Source organism: Oncorhynchus tshawytscha, linkage group LG25 (genome assembly GCF_018296145.1).
Source record: "Oncorhynchus tshawytscha isolate Ot180627B linkage group LG25, Otsh_v2.0, whole genome shotgun sequence".
Classification (NCBI taxonomy): Eukaryota; Metazoa; Chordata; class Actinopteri; order Salmoniformes; family Salmonidae; genus Oncorhynchus; species Oncorhynchus tshawytscha.
Genome location: NC_056453.1, coordinates 13,698,579 through 13,717,769, shown reverse-complemented (window position 1 = coordinate 13,717,769; position 19,191 = coordinate 13,698,579). Strand labels below are relative to the sequence as shown.

Below are 19,191 nucleotides of genomic sequence, written 5' to 3'. Positions count from 1 at the left end.
TCTGAAGCATTTATTTAGGCTGCAATCTGAGGTGCAGTTATCTCTAATGAACTTATCCTCTGCAGCAGAGGTAACTCTGGGTCTACCTTTCTTGTGGTGGCCCTCGTGAGAGCCAGTTTCATCATAGCGCTTGATGGTTTTTGTGACTGCACTTGAAGAAACTTTCAAAGTTATTGTAATTTTCCAGATTGACTGACCTTCATGTCTTAAAGTAATGATGGATTGTCATTTCTATTTGTTTATTTAAGCTGTTCTTGCCATAATATGGACTTGGTCTTTTACCAAATAAGGCTATCATCTGAAAACCACCCCACCCCTGTCAAAACACAACTGATTGGCTCAAACACATTAAGAAGAAAAGTACATTTGTGGAATTTCTTTCATCAAGGCACACCTGTTAATTGAAATGCATTCCAGGTGACTACCGCATGAAGCTGATTGAGAGAATGCCAAGAGTGTGCAAAGCTGCCATCAAAGGAAAGGGTCTCAAATGTAAAATACATTTGTTTGACACTTTTTTGGTTACTACAAGATTCCATATATGTCATTTCATAGTTTTGATGTCTTCACTATTATTCTAAAATAATAGTAAAAATAAAGAAAAACCCTTGAATGAATAGGTGTCCAAACTTTTGACTGGTACTGTATGATGACATACTGAACCCAATTCATTACATCTATCTAGTCCCATCACAAAAGTCTGGAGTTTCTTAATTGAGTGAGGCCCTTAGTTACACCTGTGGATTTTATCTCACTAACATAAGATATTTAATGAAAATGCACCTCCAAGCATAGATTTACAGTATATGATTTAATGGACCAAGCCAATATAACAACATGGAACAAAATGAAAACAGTGACACAGCCCATGCATTTCTTAAGTCTCTGAAGCTTGACATCGAACAGTTTCTGCTCAACTAAACTAACAGTAATAGGTTTTCATTACAGTAAGCACTTGTTTCCGAAAGACCCATAGAAAGTGCAAAAGAGAACGTGTGGCACATGAAGTTTCTGTTTTGCTTTTGTGTGTGAATGAATCCACAGTGAAGCTCTAATATTGTTGTGAATGAAAGAGCAATGAGACCCTTGTTCAAAGCACCTATTCATGAAACATAATTTACTTTTAAAACATTGTTTGTGATGTTGCTCGCATCTTTTGTTACTTTACATTTGACTTATATGTTGAGATGCAACATATTTTTTAATCAATGCTGTAGTTCATGGTTCTACAGGACATTTTTCATATCTTATATATTGAATATAAAAAAGTTGTATATTGTTTCTTTTGCATTTTTTTCTATGCTCTATTGTACAGTTTTCATGTTAGAACAATTGTAAATATATTTGAAATGAATTTTAAAAAAGTACCTCTGTGATACTGTATCAGACCAGAAGTTATGAATTATGTGAATAAATCAAAGATATGATAATTGCATTTTTGAAATATTGTCTATTTATTCCCAGACAGTCAGTGTTTCCTGACTGCTGGTGTACGCACCCACAACACACCCAAGCAAACAGGTCTTCCCGACCACTAGGTGGCTTTTTTTATATTCGATTTTTTTTTTCATCCGTGAAGAGAACACACTTCTATGATCTTTACTTTGAAAAAAAAAAATACTTCCGGAAAAGGAAAGAAACACACGTGTGGGAACATTTTACAGTTGATAGCTAACTATTATTGTAATACACTTAAGACAACGTATTTGATATCGACTTAAACAAGCGCTCCATCTTTAAAATAAGTATTTTACGATGGCTCCGGTAAGTACATCGTGTTATAGCTAGCTAGATAGTAACGCTGCTAGCTAGCTAATGTCTAGCTATGTACTTACTCATTTTGTCAGCAGAATGGCTGTAATTTACGCTGAGCAGTTTTTCAACTACTGTTACTCACCATTATTTTAGTGGACACTATGTTATCCACATATTTTTGAGAAATTGGGCTTTTGTAAACAGCCTGTCACCATTGCTTCAACTACATAGAAATAACGTTACACGAACTATTAGCTAACTAGTTGTGTCTGCGCTGCTTGCAGGTTTGACAGTGATTTTCACCAGAGAGGAACCCAAGCTATACCTACCTGCCATGTGTTGTTTGCTTATATAAGAATTCACATTGCTTGACATGCATTCATTTCATACCATAGTCAGTCAAGTCTAGCTGTACTAGCTAGTAACTATTCAACCCCAAATCATCACCCAGGTTGTCATTATGAATACAAAGCACTGACGACCTTTTCTCACCAACAGCCAAGGAGTAAGAAGAGGAAGCCAAGCTTTCGCAGGCTACTGAAGACGAGCAATGTGAAGCTTGACAACAAGCTAAAGAATCGTCAGTTCAAGAAAGAGAGCACCGACAAGAAACACCGCAAGGAGCAGAAGAAGCTCCGGGCAGCTATCAAAGATGCTGTCTTGAAGACCCCCCTCCCCCTGGAGCGCTACAAGAAGAGGCCAGGTGTGTGCAGCATGACGACCCACCCATACAGTAGTATAGCTTAACATCTAGGCCCTGACATCTAGCACTCAAGCTGAATGATGCATGTACAGTAATCAGTATAGTTTGGTTTCCAATTCGTGCACTGTTCCACACTATGGCATCAACATAATTACGTAACCTATATAAAGTTATTATCGTCTATTGTTTTGAGTCCTGTTTGGTGGCGTTAATTACATGTCCCTGTCTGGTTTCTGTTACAGAGGATGAAGAGGAGGAGGAGTTTGTGGAGTCCCTGCCAATGGACATGATGGAGGAAGATGACCTGGAGCAGATCAAGGCAATGGCTCAGAAAGCCTCCTTCCTCACCAGAGACCTGTCGTCAAGGTAATTACACAGTCCATACAGTATTTTTGTAGGGCTGGGCTGTATACACATGTAGGGCTGGGCGGTATACCGTATCTTAATATTTCGGTATTGACGGACCGGTTTGGGGTTGTACTTGCCTTCTGTAACGGTATTTTAATGTTTGGTTTGTTAAATGTAATCCGCCAGTCCACCATGTGTAACATCCGTGTTTATAGTTTTACTCTGCTACTTGAGTGAGTCCCCTTTCTCCCACCAAGCTTCATACTGTCAAAAATGTGAAAAATATCATGATACTTAGATGCCGATACAATATGTATTGCGATTCGATATTGTTATTTTATTACGATAGTATGTTCCAAAGAGATTGCTCACCATATGTCTGCTGCAGAGGGACGAGAGATTCATGAGAAAATGAGTTTCAGTCATGGAAATAAGTGCAGAAAACAAATTGGCGCCCTACTTAAAAATAAGATGGAGAACAAGCTATGAAGGAAAACTACTGCCATTTTGGTGCAGGTACAGCCATCCAGCGCAAATATCGTCTCAAATGATATCTGATATGTAACTGTATCCCCCCCCCATCACTTATGTACCATCTTTCTGTCAATCTCATGTACATCCCATCACAAGTAGATCATAATACACATGTTGAAATGTATAGCTATGTCTAACTTCTCTCCTCACTTAACCTTACTTGAATACCTGCAGTGGTCCAGTGCATGCCAAAAAGCGCAAGGGGGAGCAGCAGGGGCCAGAGAGTTATGAGAAGATGCCCAGAAAGATGCAGCTAACAGAGGAAAAGGAGGTCATTCACCTCCTGCCAATCAAAGACAAGATTAGAGGCCTCATCCCTCAGAGCATGGAGAAACCTGGTAGGATGATTAATATGTGTTACCCCTGAACATCTTCACCTGTAAGTTTACATTTCCACCTAAGTCATATTGTTTAAAGGTTTTAGAATTTACAGCTCTATTGATACAATTGCGTTGGATTGCTTTGTCTTGTTTTTAGTTGTAGAAAAAAAGGCTGAGGAGGAGGAAGGAGATGCCCCGACTGGCTTGGAGCAATTTGAAAACGGTACCAGCACCATGAACCCCTTTTTGACTTGAGTCGGTCATCCTCTCTGTGTAGAATGTATTGTTAGACCAAATATTGGTATCCCAGTCCTGATCAGTAGATGAGGTGCTTCTCTCTGATGTTGCTGGTATGTTTCCACAGAGGATGAGGCTGTGCCCGGGCCGGCCCTGACCCCTCAGGAGCAGCTGAAGCTCCGCACACAGAAGTTGACCAACAGGAAACTACGAATCGCTAGTCTGGGATCAGACATCCTCTCAGACCCCACCACCAACGTAAGCCCTGGTTCGAACAACCCTGCATCTCCGTACCGAACAAAAAAAATACATCACTTTCTCTTTGGAAGAATGGGAATAGAGTGCCGTCTGAAACCACGCGGTGCGCCTTGTCGGATCTCTGACGACAGTTCAGTACAGTGCATGTGAAGCACGCCTCTGTTTCATGTTGCGTGCCAGAGCAGTTTTTCCACTGTCGGGAGAAATGGTGATGCATATATGTTAATTGCATGCAATTAAAGGTTGCTTTGCTACCACACCCACAACGGAAGCACAATGATGACCTTGGATTCGCAGGTGGAGACGTTAGAACAGACCCAGGGTCTGTTTCTGTAGCGGCAGAAACACTAAAAGGATCATGGTTTAGTGGAGTTTTTGGTGCTTTTTGAAACCAGCAACTGACAGTAAAAACACAACTTCAACACGTTCAAACCGATGGGCACTACATCAACATACAAATAGTTTTGCAATCTCAGGAGAAACTGGAACACGCCTGCGTTGCACATAATATCGCTATGCTAACATATCTATCGCTATGCTAACTTATCTATCGTGGTTTATTTTAGGGATGAGGAGACTTCGGGCTTCCTTAGTAAAAGAGTTATGAAATCTGAAGACAGATTACGTTAACCGATACACATTAAACTGATCATATTCATGGTTGCAAACATTAACTTCCGCGCTGCACAGGTGTGCGAGACGTCTTTCTTTGCCTTTTTAGTACAATAAACGGTGTGCTTTCTTTAACACAGAAGATGTTGCTGTTATGCCTGAATTTGACCCGATACCAACAAGGAAGTCTGCGGTGTTGAGAGCTGTTGTATGACACCAATTGGTACGTCAGGAAAAGCTCTCGACCGTGCCAACCCGCTCTTTATTTCTATTCAGTTCGACTCGCCATAAGTTTGGCGTGTGAACTGTGCGTTAGACTCCTCGGGCTACTCTTGCTTCCTAGTCCCCATGGCAAAATATTATTATTTTGTCACACATAGACCAATAATCACATAGCAGAGAGAAGCAAACTTAGGAAATGTTTTGTTTCACTGTTCTTGGTATTGATGTTTTCTGTGTAAAGCCAATGTCTGAACTTTCCATCTTTGTTCAGATCAAGAAGCTGAAAGAGCTGCGAGCCATGCTGATGGAGACCGACCCCTATGTGGCTGTGACGGTCAGAAAGCTGGTCATGGTTTCTCTGATGGAGGTCTTCAAGGACATCGTCCCCTCCTACAGAATCAGACCCCTGACAGAGACAGAGAAAGCCTCAAAGGTGAAGAAAGAGACCCAGCAACTGAGGGAGTTTGAGGAGGGCTTGGTGAGCCAGTACAAGTTCTACCTGGAGAACCTGGAGCAAACGGTCAAAGGTAGTCCACTTCTATCTCTATTCGTTGATATTGATGACTTGTTTTGACTGGCTGATGTTTGCTGGGACTGGCTGATGTTAATGCGTTGTGACTAATTCATATAGACAGACGGGTTGGCTGTTTAGCAACATGTGGCAAAACGGACAGGGTTGGCTTAGACCGTCATGTGAACTACATATACAGTTACACAATGAGCACTTGTCGCTCAAATCCATTGTTACAGTTCTTGGTTAGCTAGTTGGTGAATTTGAGCCATATTAGCATGGACATGACATCAGTCAAAACACCTCAAAACAAGACAGGATATCAATAACGAGATGAAATGAGCCACCTACAATTCCCCACACGGCAGCTTCTTGACATTGCTGCGAGCTATCTGACCATTCAGAATCACAACGCACACCTTCCGGGCCACATCAACGCGCGCACATCATCTTCGTGGTGTCAGCCAATTTGTCTATTTGTTATGACTGGTTGACATTGATGACTTGTTGTGACTAGTTGATATTAATGAGTGGCTGCTGTTGGTTGTAACTATTTGCTGTGTGCACCCCCTGCCCCGTAGACTGGAAGCAGAAGAAGAGAAAGAGGAGCGAGGCGGTGTCACTGCAGTCTTATAGGGGCCTGGCTGAGGTGGCCATCCGCTGTATCTGTGAGCTGCTGGTGGCCCTGCCACACTTCAACTTCCACAACAACATCATCGTCACGGTGGTGCCACTGATGAACGACCCTGTCAAGAGGGTGAGTCTGGGAGGCCCCGTATCAAGCCCGTAGTTCTACATCTTGTCACGTGGTGTTCACTACAATATTAGCTTTAGACTTTGTAGCTATAGACTTTACAATGGGAGTGGGCTCTGTAGAGGCGGGTTTCTCTTAATTAAGATTCATTTGGCTATCAATCAAAAGCCGCGGTTTTATCTTAGATATATGAAGGGTCGTGTTTGTCTCTCGTCTGACTGTTAACTGAGTTGACGTTATGTTGTCTGTCCAGGTGTCTGACATGTGCTGTGAAGCAGTCAAGAAGCTACTGAAGCAGGACAAACAGGGCCATGCCTCACTTGGGACAGTCAAAGTTATCTCCGGACTGGTTAAAAGCAGAAACTATGACGTCAGACCAGAGGTACTATTCACCTACTATTCAAGTATTTTAAATTTTTTATTTTTATGACTCTTAAAGAAATACATCTAAAATGTTCCCACTTCTTCACCCCCACAGCTACTCAAGGTTCTCCTCTGCCTGAGGATAAAGGAGGTGGAGGTGAAGAAAGATACAGATGACACAGCTCCCAAAAAGAAGTTCATGAACTATAAAGACAAAAAGAAGAATCTGTCCAGGATGCAAAGGAAGGTCAGTAGCCCACGCACCTGTGTGTAGGGACATCAAACGTTCAGCCTGCTGCACAACCCTATGGGCACTCTAGTCTACAGCACCTGGTTAGTGTTTTTCGCTCAGATTGGTCATCAATTGCACAAAATTGCTGACTTAAAACGATCAATATCTTTGGATTTGGACTAGGCTTGGGCGGTATCCAGATTGTCATACCTTGTGCCATACCGGGATAGTTGGTAATACCGGCACTGAACACAAGGGGCACTGTTTTCAGACAATTAACATAAGTTATAAGAGATCTAGCTGGCAAACATTTAGTTGTGAAATCCATACAGTAATTAGATCACCTGGCGCATGCTGCACAATAGTGAGTGACTCATTGTTGTGTGCTTGTAAATTAAAAAATACCACGTGACTGGCGACTACCGTAAGCATCGTAATATTGTGGCAGGAAGAACACAATCTTCTTTATTTCCTAACGTATTGCACAAGCTGACTGCAGTTTGCCTTGCTTATATTGTGTCTGCCTGTGTACATTTTTTTGGTGTGCCTGTGAGAAGAGTGTAATGGATGTGTCCTGTCATCCTTACAGTGGAAGAAGGCTGAAGAGAAACTAGAGAAAGAGCTGCTAGAGGCTGAGGCATCAGAGAGCAAAGACAAGAAGCTCAAACTGGTGAGTGTTTATTCCCCAAAGTTACAACAGGCCTGAATTGACTTGTTTTTGTGAAAACACTTTCGCGCTTCTCACGACAAAAGGTCTAACCGTCATTCCAATTGTTCTCTCTCTCCTAGCACACAGAGACCTTGAACATAGTGTTCTTGATATACTTCAGAATACTGAAGAAAGCTCAGAAGTCTATCCTGCTTCCCTCTGTTTTAGAAGGTCTAGCAAAGTAAGAGAGACTACCTGTTCCCAGGGACATGAGTCACTTCCTGACAAATGGAAATATTTGTTTATGAAATATGGCGGCTTTCTTTTAAGACAAAATATTTTTCTCCTAAGGTTTGCCCATCTAATCAACCTGGAGTTCTTTGATGACTTGTTGAACGTTCTTCAACATCTTATCCAATCAGGAGTGAGTATACATATTCTACCAATCCTATCAAAATACTATTCACATCATCGTGTATCATTGGCTAATGACCTTTTTTTCTTTGTAGGATCTGACCTATCGGGAAAGCCTTCACTGCATTCAGACAGCTTTCAACATTCTCTCTGGTCAAGGTCGGTGATGGTCTAACCTCACTGAATACTGTTTATATTACATACTGTATGTGCTTAAAGGATAGGTTCACTTTTTTGAACCAAATCCATATTTTGGATGTATATGTCAGGAGATTTCACTTGGTTTTGAGAAATTTAACCCATCATTGATATGTATATACAGTGAATGTATATACTTCATCATGGCGATGTAAATGGCTGATTATGTGTTCTAGACACAGTATGCTTACATCGTATTAGGGTCACGTGACGTTCGGGTGTGTCAGGATTTTTAAAAATTGTTCAAACGTTTGTATCCATTTTAGCGCCAATCTCCGGGAGGGTCAATACGAAAATTAACGTGGTAGGTTAGGAAAAGATTTAGGGTTAGCTAAAATGATCTCAGATGCGACTCAAACATGTCTAGCTACAACCACGCCTGCCGTGAGAACAGTCTTGGTTTCCACTAACGCAATGCTGCGGCAATATGGTGCGTGATGTCAGACACTAAAAATGCTGATTTAGGAGACGGACCACGTAGAACTTAAATGTGTTGTTTCACAGTAATTTATCTCAGTCCCGGATCACAAACGTTGACGTAGTATACTGTTCCTTTTAATTAATTTCCCTCTTTTGCGGATAGGTGATGTCCTCAATATTGACCCACTGAATTTCTACAGCCACCTGTACAAGACGCTGCTCAAACTCAATGCTGGTAAGTCAATCCACCCCAGAGCTTATTCAAACCCATGTCTGGCTCGTTGACACTAGATCCGTTGTGCTCTGAAGGTCCACCTGTACCTGGAGTGACTGTTCATAAGTGTTAAAAGGTCCAATGCAGCTGTTCTGTATCTCAATATCATATCATTTCTGGGTACTATTAAATACCTTACTGTGAATTAAAATGGTCAAAAAGAAACAGAAATAACTTCTTAGCAAAGAGCGATTTCTCAAACAAGAATTTTGCTATGACTGTCTGGGAGTGGTCCGAGTGGGGAACATGTGCAGTTATTAGCAGAGAGCTGTGGAACTTTTTCTTATTGGTCTGTTAATTAATCTTACACTGAAAGGGCAGTATCATTTTCACAGTATTATTCCAACCTCAGTGTGGAAATGTATATATAAAACACCGGAAAATCTAGTTTGTGACTGCACTGGGCCTTTAAATAATGTGGATGCTCTTCCCAGGTGCATCTAATGATGACATCAGCATCGTGCTGCGTTGTCTCGACGTGATGCTGACCAAGCGCAGGAAACAGGTGACCCTGCAGCGTGCCCTGGCCTTCGTCAAGAGACTGAGCACGCTCAGTCTGCACACACTGCCCAACGCTACCGTGGGAATCCTGGCATCCAACAGGACGTTGATGCATGTAAGTGTTTATAGTGTGTGCAGCTACGTGTATTATGGACAGAGATTGTGTGTGTGTGTGTGAGAGAGTCCATGAAGAGTGTGAGACCATATACGTGTGTGATTAATAAGACTGTGCTCCCCCTCTCTCCGCAGACCTTCCCCAAGTGTGATATCCTCCTGGACAATGAGGCTCAGGGTAGTGGGGTGTTCCTTCCTGAGCTGGATGAGCCAGAGTACTGCAACCCTCAGAACACTGCCCTGTGGGAGCTACACACACTCAAGGTAAACACGCAAAAAGCACACGCACACAAAAAAAAAATACATACATACATACACACACACACACAGGTATAGCTGATGGCGTTGTTGTGTTGCAGAGACATTACCACCCAGTGGTCAGGAGGTTTGCCACTCACCTCTGTGCAGGGGCTCCCAGTGAAGGATCTGGAGCGCTAATCGTTCAACTTGCTAGAAGGTAAGAACAAGAGGATCCCCAAATCTCACATTTCATTTATCCTCTATGAAAAGCCAGTTGCTGCTCCTCCAGTTCTTTTACAAATACTCGTACAATCCCAGGGTTTGTTGTATGGTCATGAAAATCCTGGAAAAGTCCAAAGAAATCCAGGCCAGAAAAAGTTTTGGAAATTGAATTATAATTTCTATTCATGTATTTAGACACAGTTTTTATTTTATCAATCAAATAAAAAAAATCGACATATCAGCCAGTATGGGAAGGACACTTTAGTGTGCCTGTGTTCGCGCGCATCAGTTGCATGTGTGCGAGACTAGTTGGCCGGACATTACAGCAGAAGGCCTAGGGTGACACATGTCCCAAATTGTGCCAGAGAGTCCTGCAACCAAACAATCATGTCATGATATAAATATTCCTCTGCATTAACATTTCCCTTCACTGGAACTAAGGGGCCTAGCCTGAACCATGAAAACCAGCCCCAGACCATTATTCCTCCTCCACCAAACTTTACAGTTGGCACTGCATTTGGGCAGGTAGCGTTCTCCTGGCAACTGCCAAACCCAGATTCGAACTTGACTGCCAGATGGTGAAGTGTGATTGATCAATCCAGAGAATGTGTTTCCACTGCTCCAGAGGCCAATGGTGGTGAGCTTTACACCACTCCAGCCAATGCTTGGCATTGCGCATGGTGATCTTAGACTTGTGTGCGGCTTCTCAGCCATGGAACCCCACTTCCTGAAGCTCTCGACAAACAGTTATTGTGCTAACGTTGCTTCCAAAGGCAGTTTGGAACTCCGTACTGAGCGTTGCAACCGAGGCCAGACATGTTTTACACGCTTCAGTACTTGGAGGTCCCGTTCTTTGAGCTTGTGTGGCCTACCACTTCGTGGCTGAGCCATTGTTGCTCCTAGACGTTTCCACTTCACAATAACAGCACTTACAGTTGACCAGGGAAGCTCTAGCAGGGCAGAAATTTGGACAAACAGACTTGTTGGAAAGGTGGCATCCTATGGCGGTGCCACGTTGAAAGTCACTGAGCTCTTAAGGCCATTCTACTGTCAATGTTTGTCTATGGAGATTGCATGGCTGTGTGCTCAATTTTATACAAGTCAGTAACGGGTGTGGCTAAAATGGCCAAATCCACTAATTTGAAGTGGTGTCCACATACCTTTTGGGTAGTTATTTCCCTGTCCCCACCTCTATTTCTAGAGACACGTCCTCTTCCGTCCACAAAGCTGCCTGAGGAAGACTCGAGTAGTCGAAACGTGTTGGAAGTTTAGCATCTTGATGTACAATGCTGACTGCTCCGATATGTATTATTTTGTAAATGTATTGCAATGTACTGACCTTTCTTGAATTACCCGCCATTTTAGGTGTCTACCTTCCCACTGCCCTCATCTCACTCGTGTTTGATCAACAAATTCAAGCACCACTAATTTAGAAAAAGGTTGATTTGTCCCTTTTGTCCCTTCAGAAAGTGCTTTGATTGAAACAAAATCCAGGAAGTCTATATTAGTTTACCATCTGCTCTAATTTGCTCACAAAATATTAATTCAAGAAGATCCAAATGCATAATATTCCCATGAAACTGATTGAGATCAAATGATTGGAATGCAGATGACGTTTCACCAGTAAAAGTGAAATATCATTCAATGAAGTCTTATTTTGAAATGAGGTGTCTCTAAACTTGGTGTTTGAGGTTATAATTTTTATTTATTTAAATTGAGTCAATATGTGTGGGCATAGGCAGACGTTGCAATTGGAGGATGAATTGTATGCACTGGCCAATTCTATAATAACATTCAAGACATCTGTCGGTACAAAGTTTGAGGAATGTCATTTTTATTTGCGTTCCGAAGCCTTAAAAAAATCTACACCATGAGGGGGATTAGAGTTTTTATTTATGTAGGCTACACTGTCCGGCATTTGAGCATTTTTAAATGTGGTCACCCTAGGTAGGCCTATAAAATATGATTGAGAACAGACTAATAACGAGACAGCGAATTCAAAACATATCTTGTACCCTCTAGTTAACGCTTTATTATTTGTTTTCGTCGTGTCCCCAAAAACTCTACCGACACTTGCAAGTAAGGCCACACAACGAATGAGTCACTTCGCCATTGAACCAAACCCCAACCAATACGATCGTTGTATTAGTTGGTTTGGTTCAATCGCTGTGAATCGAACAGTAATTTTAGGAAAAAATATTATGTGTAGCCTTTCTTTCGGATTATGTAGTTTCAAAACTTGTTGATTGGGACATGGCAACTCAAGATACTAGTCACCCTTCAAAGTAAACACTTCAAAGATAGCTAAATATGACTACACTAGAAAAGGTACATTTCCCGAAGAACATTTGTGGGCTTGCTTCAGCTGAATAAAAAGATTTGTAGCCTACCATAGCCATTTGATCTTTGATATATTGAATGAGCAAATTATTTCAAAAGGCATAACGTGTTTGGTTGTAATTTTATACATCAAGGGTGGTCAACCATCCTCCAGTAGAGCCAATGGGTATGCAGGCTTTTATTCCAGTCCCCCGCCAACAAAACCACGTTTTATAAATGATCTGCTCAACCGGACCTCTGTCTCTGATGTGTCTGAGCAGGGCTTAATCAAATCCTGCATCCCCAGTGGAGGACCACAATGGGAATAAGTCCCAGACTGTGTGTTGCCCTCTGATTCTACTCGTGCTTGTTTTTTTAATGGTTGAATTAATACACTTCTATAGTTCCCTAACAGGTATTGTACTTTTGTGCCTTGCACAACGACAGGAGATGGTACATGGGATCAGAGTGCAGCCTCCCAGTGTCGTGCTTACTTTTTTATACATAGAGAGACGCCACCAATTGTTGTCTTGGAAATTTGGTTAAAAGTAATGAAATTCCATCTGTCAAAATGTGTTTGAACCCTGAAGACTTTCTCTACGGTGCGGGCGATATTAACCAAAGATGTGTGCATGTGCAGTATGTAAAAGCACTAGCCTCTGTTGGGTGTAAATGACCTTTAACCCCTCAGGCACCCAGTGGAGCTGTTTGAGGACTACAGAGCTAAAGACATGACCTTCAATCCTCCAGTGGTAGCGCCTTCCACAAAGAAGAAGGTACAGTAGTACACTTCCCTCTCTGTCCATATATATATATATATATATATATATATTCCAGAATGTTATTAGGCCCACTTGACTGAATTGTCTTTGTGCTAATCCTGTCTCTAAACACTTTGCATTTTGTTGCAGGATTATTTCACGATAGGCCTTGCCCTGCTGGATGATAAATTAAAGCAGCAGATTGATCGTGTTCTCTCAGCGGAGGAAGAGGATCCTATGTCGCTGGATTTCTCTGCAGTTCTACCACAGACCAACAGCACATAATACTTCAGACCCCACCGGAAAACACCCCCTTTCCTTTGTGCCCTGTATTTTAGTTCTAAATGGACTGTAAAATAACAACCGTATGCTGGCGACATTGCTTTTTGACTAGAATGGATACAGTTAAGTGTTGAGTTAAACCACCTGCCTTATTGATTACTCATAACCCTGACCTATAGGGCCTTCAGAAAGTAGTCACACCCCTTGACTTTTTCCACATTGTTACAACCTGAATTTAAAATGGATTAATTGAGATTGTCACTGGCCTACACACAATACCCCATAATGTCAGTGGAATTGTGTAGCTTAAATCAAGTATTCAACCCCTTTGTTATGGCAAGCCTAATTATGTTCAGGAGTAAAAATGTGTTTAACTCACAAGTTGCATGGACTCACTCTATATCATTCTTTTTTTTAGTGACAACCTCACAATTATCTGTAAGGTCCCTCAGTTTAGCAGTGAATTTCAGACCAAGGAAGTTCTCCAATGCCTTGTAAAGAAGGGCACGAATTGGTAGATGGGTAAGAATACATATTTAAAAAGCTGACATTTAGTATCCCTTATTTACTCGGATGGTGTATCAATACACACCACAAAGATATAGGTGTCATTCCTAACTCAGTTGCTGGAGAGGAAGGAAACCGCTCAGGGATTTCACCATGAGGCCAATGGTGACTTCAAAACAGGTTAATGGCTGTGAAAGGAGAACTGGATGTGTCGACAACATTGTAGTTATACAAACCCAAACGAGTGAAAAGGAAGTCTATACAGGATAATAGTCCAAAACTTTCATCCTGTTTGCAATAAACTAAAGTACAACTGCAAAGAAATACACTTTTTGTACTGAATACAAAGTGTTATGTTAGGGGCAAATCCAACAACACTTCACTGAGTACCACTCATATTTTCAAACGTGGTGGCTGCAACATGTATGCTCGTCATTGACAAGGGAGATTTTTATTAGGATAAAAAATAAAATCTTAAAACTGGTTGTCTGCTTTCTAACTAAAACTTTTCTGTAGGACAATAACCTCAAACACAAGGTCAAATATACACAAGTTGCTTACCAAGATTACTTTTAATGTTCCTGAGTGGCCTAGTTAGTTTTGACTTAAATTGTATTAAATCTATGGCAAGAACTGAAAATAGCTGTCTAGCAATGATCTACTTGACAGACCTTGGAAGCATTTTACAATTATTTTGTACCAGGTGTGGAAAGCTCTGAGGCTTAGTTTTAATCGTTGCCAAATATAATTCTATCATGTGTTGAATCAGGGGTGTGAATACTTAAGTTAGATATCTGTATTTCATTTTCAATAAAAAGTTTTTGCTTGGTATTATGGGGTATTAAAATCTGTTGAATTCAGGCTTTAACAACATTTGGAATAAGTCCAGGGGTATGAATACTTTCTGAAGGGTGTGTGTGTGACAAAAATACAAAACTTAACATGTGAAGTGTTGGTTCCATGTTTCATAAGCTGAAATAAAAGATCCCAGAAATGTTCCATACGCACAAATTTGTTTACATCCTTGTTCGTGAACAATCTCTTTTGTCAACATAATCCATCCACCTGACAGGTGTGGCATATCAAGAAGCTGATTGTACAGCATATCTTTATGCAGATGCACCTTGTACTGGGGACAATAAAAGGCCACTAAAATGTGCAGGTTTGTCACAACACAATGCCACAGATGTCTCAAGTTCCATGGCCGGGATACTCACCAGTCATGTCATGTCACCCATTGATCATGTTTGGGATGCTCTGGATCGAGCTGTTCGACAGCAGGTTCCAGTTCCTGCCAATATCCAGCAACTTCGCACACCCATTGAAGTGTGGGACAACATTCCACAGACCACAATCAACAGCCCGGTCAACTCTATGAAGATGTGTCGCGCTGCATGAGGCAAATGGTGGTCACATCAGATACTAACTGGTTTTCTGATCCATGCTTCTACCTTTTTAAAAATGTTTTTAAAGGTATCGGTGACCAACCAATGCCTATCTGCATTCCCAGTCATGTGAAATCCATAGATTAGGGCCTAATGAATGCATTTCAATTGACTGATTTCCTTATCTATACTTTAACTCAGTAAAATCATTGAAATTGTTGCATTTTGTGTTTATATTTTTGTTCAGTGTGTGTGTACACACACACACACATTTTTAAACATGACCAGCATGATGGGATGTTAATTTCTGCATGTATTTTTAGATATAGGCCTATTGTAAGTGTGTAGTGTTACCATCTTTAGGCAAAATAAATACTTGACACACAGCGACATAACACGTTATGACAAGGTCATCATAACACCTGTTGTGATATTCCATTATTTTATGGCTGGTTATGACACCTACACAAGTGTCAAAACTCACAAAACGTACCACACAAGGCAAAACATTTCATTATACCATAAACATACGGTTGACATGTTAAATATATACTATTTTTTTATTCACCATATTATTGTAATAGTGTACACAATGTCAGACATGCACCTAAATAAAACAAAGCAGATTTCAGGAGCAGGACTAGGCACCTTTTTTTGGCTGATATAAGGGCATGTTCGTGATAGACCTATCTGGCTTATATGATTATGATGTCATAATGCTTCTTGGATAGTGTCATAAAGTTTATTTTGTTAGTCCAAGTAAAGTGACACAGGATGGTCATAATGCTTCATGAAAGTGTCAAAGTGTAATTTCTTAAGTTAAATGTGGCTCATGACAGTGTTATGACAAGTTATGTCAGCCGTTATGACATGACAGTGATTATGACTGTCATTACATTACCCAAAAAGGAATAAACAGAACTTTAAGCTACATCTTCATTTGACATAGGTACTGAACTGTCCATTGATAAAAGAGGACCATGTTTGCAAAACAAGTGGTTCTGCACTTAATTCACCATTACACTGGTAAGCTAATGGTTAGATAATATCAGGAATGCATACAGACATCTAGTGAATGTGTCCAACACACCACCGCCTGGATTTATGTTTAGCACTTACTGACCAAAACATTATGATTACATTTTTTTTCTTCTCAATTACATGTATTGCTAAAGTAAAGGATTAAGGAAATATAGACAGGCACCACATTACTACAACACAGAACAGCTCACTCAAGCCTGGTGGTCTTGTACAGTTGAAGTCGGAAGTTTACATGCCAACCTAATTGTGTCATTAAAACTCATTTTTCAACCACTTCACAAATTTCTTATTAACAAACTATAGTTTTGGCAAGTTGGTTAGGACATCTACTTTGTTTACAGACAGATTATTTCACTATCACAATTCCAGTGGGTCAGAAGTTTACATACACTAAGTTGACTGTGCTTTTAAACAGCTTGGAAAATTCCAGAAAATGATGTCATGGCTTTAGAAGCTTCTGATAGGCTAATTGACATAATTTGAGTCAATTGGAGGTGTACCCGTGGATGTATTTCAAGACCTACCTTCAAACTCCTCACTAGGATTAAATGTCAGGAATTGTGCAAAACTGAGTTTAAATGTATTTTACTAAGGTGTATGTAAACTTCCGACTTCAACTTTAAGTATAAAAGCTTGCTTTCATATAATAAATAAAAGCTTGAAATGTTAGTGGAATGGGATAATGTCTTAGTGTGGTGTGTGAATAATCCAATACTGTAGCAGGTCAAAGCTATGTGCTGGAAAACCTTCGTTAACAGCTGTCGACTAACAGTGAAACACTTATGGGTACTTTTCCAACAATGCAGAATTAAAGATAAATATATGTCCATGTAAATAGTGACACGAGGAATAAATACACTGTAAATAACAATGAGTAAAAATAACATGGCTATATACAGGGAGTACCAGTACCGAGTTGATGTGCAGGGGACGAGGTAATTGAGGTAGCTGGGAGTTTCTCCCATTCTTCTCTGCAGATCATCTCAAGCTCTGTCAGGTTGGATGGGGAGCGTTGCTGCAGCTATTTTCAGGATCTCTCCAGAGATGTTCGATTGGGTTCAAGTTCGGGCTCTGGCTGGACCACTCAAGGACATTCAAAGACCTGTCCCGAAGCCACTCCTGCGTTGTCTTGGCTGTGTGCTTAGGGTCATTGTCTTGGTGGAAGGTGAACCTTCAACCCAGTCTGAGGTCCTGAGCAGGTTTTCATCAAGGATCTCGCTGTACTTTGCTTCATTTCAGGTTTCCCCTCGATCCGGACTAGTCTCCCAGTCCCTGCCGCTGAAAAACACCCCCACAGCATGATGCTGCCACCACCATGCTTCACCGTAGGGATGGTGCCTGGTTTCCTCCAGACGGGACGCTTGGCATGCAGGCCAAAGATTTCAATCTTGGTTTCATCAGACCAGAGAATCTTGTTTCAGAGTACTTTATGTGCCCTTTGACAAACTCCAAGAGGGCTGTGCTTTTTACTGATGCGTGTCTTCCATCTGGCCAGTCTACCATAAAGCTCTGATTGGTGGAGTCCTGCAGAGACGGTTGTCCTTCTGGAAGGTTCTCCCATCTCCACCGAGGAACTCTGGAGCTCTGTCAGAATGACCATTGGATTCTTGGTCACCTCCCTGACCAAGGCCCTTCTCCCCTGATTGCTCAGTTTGGCCGGGCAGCCAGCTCTAGAAAAGAGAGTCTTGGTGGTTCCAAACTTCTTCCATTTAAGAATGATGGAGGCCACTATCTTCATGGGAACCTTCAATGCTGCAGTCATTTTTTTGTACCCTTCCCCAGATCTGTGCCTCGACACAATCTGGTCTCGGGGCTTTACGAACAATTCCTTCGATTTCATAGCTTGTTTTTTTTTCTCTGACATGCACTGTCAATTTTAGGACCTTATATAAACAGGTGTGCCTTTCCAAATCATTTCCAATCAATTTTATTTACCGCAGTCATGGTTATGACTGTCATAATGTTATGACGCTGAGTGTCAAGTAAAGTGTTTCCGAAATAAGTCTGACTTGGGTGGCTGGAGTCTGACAATTTTCTGGATCTTCCTCGACACCGCCTGGTATAGAGGTCCTGGATGGCAGGGAGCTCGGACCCAGGGATGTACTGGGCCGTACTCATCACTCTCTGTAGTGCCTGGAAGTCAGGTGCCCTGCAGTTGCCGTACCAAGAGGTGATGTAGCCAGCCAAGATGCTCTCAATGGTGCAGCATTATAACTTTTTGTGCATCATACCAAATCTTTTCAGCCTCCTGAGGGGGAAATGCCTCTTCACAACTGTGTGGACCATGTTAATTCCTTAGTGATATGAACACACTGAGGAACTTGAAGCTCTCGACCCGATCCACTCCAGCACCATCGATGTGGAAGTAGGCATTGTGGTACTTGTTCATTTCCTGCAATTTGTATAGAATTGCAGGAAAATAGCTGAAAACCATCACATTTCACACTCGTCCCAATTCTGTACCAATTTTAGCCATGCCCTCGACCCCATTCATTGGTTGTAAATTTGTTGATATTGGACATTTAACCATTTACACTCGTGGGAATTGGCCTACATTGATTGGGTTAAATTGAAATGTTTCTTACAAAATAAATATGAAAAGCACATGCATAAGCATGGTAGCAATTGAAATGCAACAGATTAAGATTATGAGAAAATTATAAGACCAAAGTTCCCTTGACACGAGACTGACTCCAAACACTTTACATTTTCTGTACTTTTCACTGCGTTTGTTGATACCTAAATCTGAAAATCTGGCCACACACCTCAAGTGTGCACAGTTCCTAAGTAATTTCAATGCACTTTGACTCAGTCTTCAACGATAATGTGCTTTTGAGCCCTCTAAGCTGTGCGGTTGAGAAACTAGAGCAAACACATTTGTTTTGTTTGGAACACATCCCTGCATCCCCGCCATCACACAATTACTGTTGTTTACGCAATCCAAAAACTGCCCATTATATATCTCAATCTGGGTCAGGTTGGCATCATTTATAAGCTTGTTCAATAGCCAACATG

At 41.3% G+C, this 19,191-nt stretch overlaps 1 protein-coding gene across 1 annotated transcript; it reads left to right on the top strand.

The window, feature by feature from the left end:
- The first annotated feature begins 1,603 nt into the window (after window positions 1-1,603).
- noc3l (NOC3-like DNA replication regulator) lies at window positions 1,604-13,531 on the top strand. The gene is made up of 20 exons (XM_024387705.2): window positions 1,604-1,764; window positions 2,254-2,458; window positions 2,701-2,824; window positions 3,515-3,678; window positions 3,818-3,883; window positions 4,025-4,155; window positions 5,261-5,516; window positions 6,082-6,257; window positions 6,508-6,636; window positions 6,733-6,864; window positions 7,439-7,519; window positions 7,639-7,739; window positions 7,850-7,922; window positions 8,008-8,071; window positions 8,694-8,765; window positions 9,239-9,420; window positions 9,555-9,683; window positions 9,779-9,876; window positions 12,892-12,976; window positions 13,112-13,531. The coding sequence occupies exons 1-20, from the start codon at window positions 1,756-1,758 to the stop codon at window positions 13,244-13,246; spliced, it is 2,412 nt and encodes an 803-aa protein (XP_024243473.1). The 5' UTR covers window positions 1,604-1,755; the 3' UTR covers window positions 13,247-13,531.
- Window positions 13,532-19,191: the final 5,660 nt, after the last annotated feature.